This window comes from Acipenser ruthenus, chromosome 3, assembly GCF_902713425.1.
Source record: "Acipenser ruthenus chromosome 3, fAciRut3.2 maternal haplotype, whole genome shotgun sequence".
Taxonomy (NCBI): domain Eukaryota; kingdom Metazoa; phylum Chordata; class Actinopteri; order Acipenseriformes; family Acipenseridae; genus Acipenser; species Acipenser ruthenus.
The window spans coordinates 49,126,731-49,132,730 of record NC_081191.1 but is presented as its reverse complement, the minus strand read 5'-3'; the positions used below and the strand labels follow the sequence as shown (position 1 = coordinate 49,132,730).

Sequence of the window (6,000 nt, the reverse complement as noted above, 5' to 3'; positions counted from 1 at the left end):
TGTAGACGCTGACGTCTGTCTGGCACTCGCTATTGCAGCTGCTCTTGCTTTCGGCCCTCACCTCTTTCAGAATGGAGCTGGCCGGCTTGGAAGCCAGGAAATTGTCATAGGGGGGGCTGGAACCCCTGAATTCAAAAGGGGGCCCCGTCTGGTGCTGTGTAGTGGGGGAGTTGGGTGGGGTGGAGGGCAGGATATCTGCTCTGGGTGCACAGGGAGTGAGGAGGGGGGAGTCTGCTCTGTCCCAGCTCCGAGGATTGTAGACGGCGGCCGAGATGCCCCTCTCCTGCAGCAGCCTCACTAGTCCCAAGGAGGTGCTCATTGTCTTGGTGGAATCCCGCAGGTTAGTGAAGGATTCAGCAAGGCTTAAGCGTCGAGGAGTGCTGGGGGTGGCTACAGGAGTACATTTCAGGTTGTTCATGCTAATGCAAGTGGTAGTGGGCCCCATGCTAAGACTAAAGGGAGAAAAAGGAGAATAACGTCACTAATTATTTCTCAAGAGAAGTGCAAGTTATTTTTCAGATAACATTTATAAATGTAAGACTACCACACAATAGCATTTGTGGTAAGCAAATCCTAAAAACAATAACATTTACATACATTCGTTTTAACCAGTTAAAATACTATATTTGTTTTGTGATTTTCATGCTCGAAACATTTGGAGCTTGCTCTACAGCTGATGCCTTGGTTAATGTTAACAGACTAAAAGCTAGTGAAATTACAACACACATGCTTATTAAACTAATGTAGTTAGTAAAAATATAGATGTTCACGACAAACAAACTAATGTTATCGCTTATTATTATCAAATACGACTAATTGTAATATATAGAATAGGAGCACATCTAATGGCTTTCATTTAGATATTTTGTCTGAAATGATGAAAACACCATAAAGCCTTCAAGAAAATATAATGATGGCAAGACTGATTGATGGTTTTCTGCTTGGGGACAACAGTTCCACCAAAACAATGCCTCTTTGTTTCTCCACAAAATAAAGAACCTGAATAAAAACAAGCCATATTTTTTGGAAACTTTCAGATGAACTTGTAATAAACAAGATAAGTAGACAGGAAGTTTTATATATATATATATATATATACAGTGCCATGAAAAAGTATTTGCCCCGTCTGATTTTCTGCATTCCTGCATATATTTGACACTGAATGTTATCAGATCTTCAACCAAAACCTAATATTAGATAAAAGGGACCCTGAGTGAACAAATAACACAAATAATTGATACATATTTCATTTATTTATTAAAGAAAGTTATGCAATACAGAATGCCCGTGTGAAAAAGTAATTGCCCCCTTAGACTCTGGTTACGCCACCTTTAGCAGCAATAACTGCACCCAAACGTTTCCTGTAGTTATTGATTAGTCTCTCACAGTGCCGTGGAGGAATTTTGGCCCACTCCTCCATGCAGAACTGCTTCAACTCAGTGACATTTGCGGGTTTTCGAGCATGAACTGCTCATTTCAGGTCCTGCCACAACATCTCAATGGGGTTTAGGTCTGGACTTTGACTAGGCCATTCCAAAACTTTAAATTTCTTGTTCTTCAACCATTCTGATGTGTGTTTCGGATCATTGTCTTGCTGCATGACCCAGCTGCGCTTCAGCTTCAGCTCACGGACGGATGGCCTGACATTCTCCTGTAGAATTCTCTGATACAGAGCAGAATCCATGGTTCCTTCAATGATGGCAAGGCGTCCAGGTCCTGATGCAGCAAAGCATCCCCAAACCATGACACTACCACCACCATGCTTGACCTTTGGTATGAGGTTCTTACTGTGGAATGCAGTGTTTGGTTTTCACCAGACATAACGGGGCCCATGTCGGCCAAAAAGTTCCACTTTTGACTCATCTGTCCATAGAACATTGTTTCAGAACTCTTGAGGATCATCCAGGTGCTTTTTGACAAACTTGAGACGAGCATTCATGTTCTTCTTAGTGAGCAATGGTTTCCGCCTTGCTACTCTGCCATGAACCCCATTTTTGCCCAGTGTCTTTCTGATGGTGGAGTCATGAACACTGACCTTAGCTGAGGTGAGAGAGGCCTGCAGATCCCTGGATGTTGTTCTAGAGTTCTTTGTGACTTCCTGGATGATTTTACGCCTTGCTCTTGGAGAGATTTTGGCAGGACAGTCACTTCTGGGAAGAGTCACTACTGTCCGAAACTTTCTCCATTTGGACAATATGGCTCTGACTGTGGTTCGGTGGAGCCCCAGAGCCTTAGAAATGGCTTTGTAACCCTTTCCAGACTGATAGGCATCAACAACTTTTTTTCCGGAGGTCTTAAGGAATTTCTTTTGTTCGTGGCATGATGTGCCTCTAGAACCTGTGTGCTGACAACTTCATTCACTCTGATGGTAAGGGCCAAAGTTAGTCAGATTTATATTGGGCAGGGCTGGCCCAAATCAGGCCTGGTTGTTAACCAATGTACTCAAACAGCTGACCCTAATTATCCCTTTAATTGGGTTGAGTTAACTAGGCAATAACTTTTTCACACCTGAAGATTGCATGTTTGATTACCTTGCACACCAAACATATGAAAGAAGTACCAAACTTTGGTGTCATTTTTTCTCTCAGACTCCCTCTATCTCGTACTACTACAACCCACAAAAAATCTGACCAAATACAATGTGAAAAATGTTCAAAAATGCAGAAAATCAGACAGGGGGCAAATACTTTTTCACGGCACTGTACATATACAAGTTGAATCTGTATCTGCTTGACCTAGCTCCTAAGAGTTTCACTTCAAGAGTTTAAGTATTAGGGCTTTATTTCCCACTGAAGGCAAATTGGCCACTCTATAGTCGGCAACAGGCAATTTGCCCAATCCTGGACAGTCTGGCCCTGTGTGTTTAAACTTTTGGTGGAAGCCCATAGTGTTTCAGTTTATTTATAATGTTTACTATAATCTTCTAGGATAATTATATGTCATCATTTTTTTGTTTCACATGAACAACACTGCTCCATGGTTGTATCTTAAGCTGCAAAGTATAAGGGCTCTGAAATTCTAGATGAAAATTTAGGAGGTTAGGCCTACTGTAACTGCTTACTGGTGGATGGACCCGACCAAGGTTAGAACAATATGAAACAGTGTGCAATGTTAGCCTATGTCACACACTTGCATTCCTCCAAGTCTAGCATGACCCCATCTCACCCCCAACAGGCAAGGTCATAGTGTCTGCTCTAAATCGCCCCTCAGAATAACGTGATACAGTGCAGGGTCATCTTCCTCATCAGATGACCTGAAAAGAACCGATTAGCATTAAGGAATTTCCCATTATATGCATTGATATAGAGTATGGAATTAGACTTTTACCTTGGTAGTTCGTAGAAGGAACATTGTGGTGAACAATTAAATTTAGAGACGTTTCAGATCATTTGTAGCACTACGAGATATATTTACTCCAATATTATTCCATTTGTTGTAATTACAAGGCTATTTATGATAACCTATATATTTAAGTGTGTTTTGTTTTTAAATCCCATGCACCAGTCTCCATAGATGTATTGGTTGTTGTAAGTTTTCTGTATTGTACATCATTTTATGTTATTTGTGTTGTGTAAGCCTTGAAGGAAAAACTATAGGTTATGTACCACTTACCCGGATATTAACATTTTAATTATGGCCATTATCCTTATACTAACAAATAAAAAAGATACAGTACAACAACCACGATAAAGATAATATGAAGATTGGATGATGAACTCCACACAAAGTAAACGCCCTGTCAGGAGATCTAACCGAACTCTTAGTCAGTGTCCCTCTCCCATAACACCCAGATTTATTGTACACATTTTGGAAATAAGATAGTATAGAAAAAGGTAGAAGGTGGGTGGAATAGAAATGTGCGGAGTTCATCATCCTACAAAGAAACCATATTTCAGGTAATCTTCATATTCATACCTCGTATGGTGAACTCCAAACACAAAAGATGTAAGATCAGAGGGTGGGAGGCTAGATGTTAGTAGAGGAAGTTATTAGAATGAACAAAAGTAGGCTGAGAGTAAGACACAAGTTATAATGCTTAATAGACATCTCACAGGAAGCCCAGGTAGCAGCATTGCAAATGTCCTGTATTGGGACAGATTTTACTTTTGCTTATGTAGTAGCCACTCTCCTTAGCGAGTGGGCTTTGATAGACCCTGGAGCTGGTTTATTTTCAAGACTGTAACAGAACTCGATGCAGGATGTAATCTAATTTGAAATTGTCTGTTTGGAGACAAGTTTGCCCCGGGTTAGTGAGCTGAAGGAGATGAACAGTTTTCCTGTTGGCCTGACATTGAGAGTCTTATGTACATAGAAATGTAAGGCTCTCACAACATCAATAATAATCTAAAACATGCTACATTAAAAAGCGGAACAATACATCAATCGCTGCAATACTTCAATATGCCTTGCAGATACTGTAAACATCCGGTTCACACACCATATAAAACGAGCTGAGTTCACTTGAAAACTGCATTGTGAACACAAATGGACACGGTCCGGAAAAAAATGGAAAAGGACCAAAAAAAACATTTTTAGTTTGCATCCAAATGGATTCGGTCCCTTTGCTCAAAGAAAGTGTGAATAGCAAGCACACCGATACATTGTTTCAAACAAAACATACCAGAAGGAGTCCGTTTGAAACTGACCCAGTGTGAATGCAGCCTAAGTTAAAACTGATGTTTAAAAAAATTGTCAGGTTTTAACTTAGATACTTTAGTTTTGCAGCTTTGATTTGCATCTTCCATCACATAATTGTAGTTGCCTTGCATAAGTACAATGCATATAATATTGCTCTGTAACAGGGATGGGATGGTATAGTTAATTTCCACGGTATGATAACCATCTAAACAAAATACCACGGTTACCTTATTATCACGATATGAATCATGCAAGGTATGAAATGAAGGTAATACAAAACACTTGCATCAAACATGGATTTTATTCATGGGTTGCACAGTTTGTGTTTGAATTGCTTTATTTTAAATGATCTACACTATATTTTATATTTATACTACATTTTAGAGAATACAAATAAATCAGTTATTGAAATGCTCAACTTTTGTTTACTATACTATGGAGCTCAGTGGAGGCTCCTTATAGGAGGCAAGGGAGACACTCAATTTCAGTGAAAATATATATATATATATATATACATATATTGTTGTGTAGCATCATAATATTGTCTAAAATGCAAGAAAAAAAAAAATAACCAAAACCCTAGATTCAACATTCCTATATTAACAGCAGTTCTGGCTCTTCAGAGGAGGCAAGTCTATCTTCTATTAACCACAGTACTAGATGTAGCAGATCACGTGATCTGAGCACAGGTTTTAATTGGCGGGGTCAAGAGAGTTTTTTTCATCCGAGGAGGCAAGCCACCATTACAAACTCCTACCTGCTATAACCACATACAGTACAGTACTAGCAATGGCAGATTACTTAGTCTAATCCCTGGTTTTAATTGGCAGAGCACCTCAAATCCTCCCGTCCCCTGCTGAATCACTGCTTTACTGAGTATGCGCGATTATAAGTGGTGGAAGGAGATTTTTACCAGAAGAAGAAATTTATTATAAATGCTAGGAAAATTTACAAAATATATGGAATGGTAGACAAAAAATAAACTTTGTCTTTGCTCGATAGCGTGGAAATTCCTATGACTTAAGTCCCCATTAAACCAAAGTTTATTGAAGCCAGCGTTGTTGACATGCGTGGATTACAGGAGTTTAATAAAATTGGTCTTTTAAATACTCTATCCTGATTGGTCAAAACAGGTCACATCAGGGCATGAATAACAGCATATTCCCATGGGTTGAAACTTTTTTTCAAAGAGGGACGAATCACTTGTAGATATCCATTTGCCACTAGAATTTTGAAAAATTTATATTAATAAACATGACTTAATTTATAATAAACATGACTAACCACATTTAATATAATTTGGCTTTGTAATTTGTGAGTATTTCTTTAGTGACAGTAGATCAGTAATGTGGCTTAAAATAT

General features: G+C 39.1%; 1 protein-coding gene across 11 annotated transcripts in view; it reads right to left on the bottom strand.

Moving 5' to 3' along the window:
* trak1a (trafficking protein, kinesin binding 1a) overlaps positions 1-6,000 on the bottom strand; it is a 94,325-nt gene that overhangs the window by 1,325 nt on the left and 87,000 nt on the right. For 8 of the 11 annotated variants that reach the window (XM_033993122.3, XM_033993121.3, XM_033993118.3 and 5 more), the window contains one exon: positions 1-452. This exon is cut by the window's left edge and continues 1,325 nt beyond it. In XM_033993122.3, coding sequence (XP_033849013.3) covers positions 1-452 — 452 coding nt within the window. Of the gene's footprint in view, positions 453-3,129; positions 3,254-6,000 lie in introns of all 11 variants that reach the window. The other 3 variants (XM_033993124.3, XM_033993125.3, XR_004543418.3) reach the window with 2 other exon arrangements.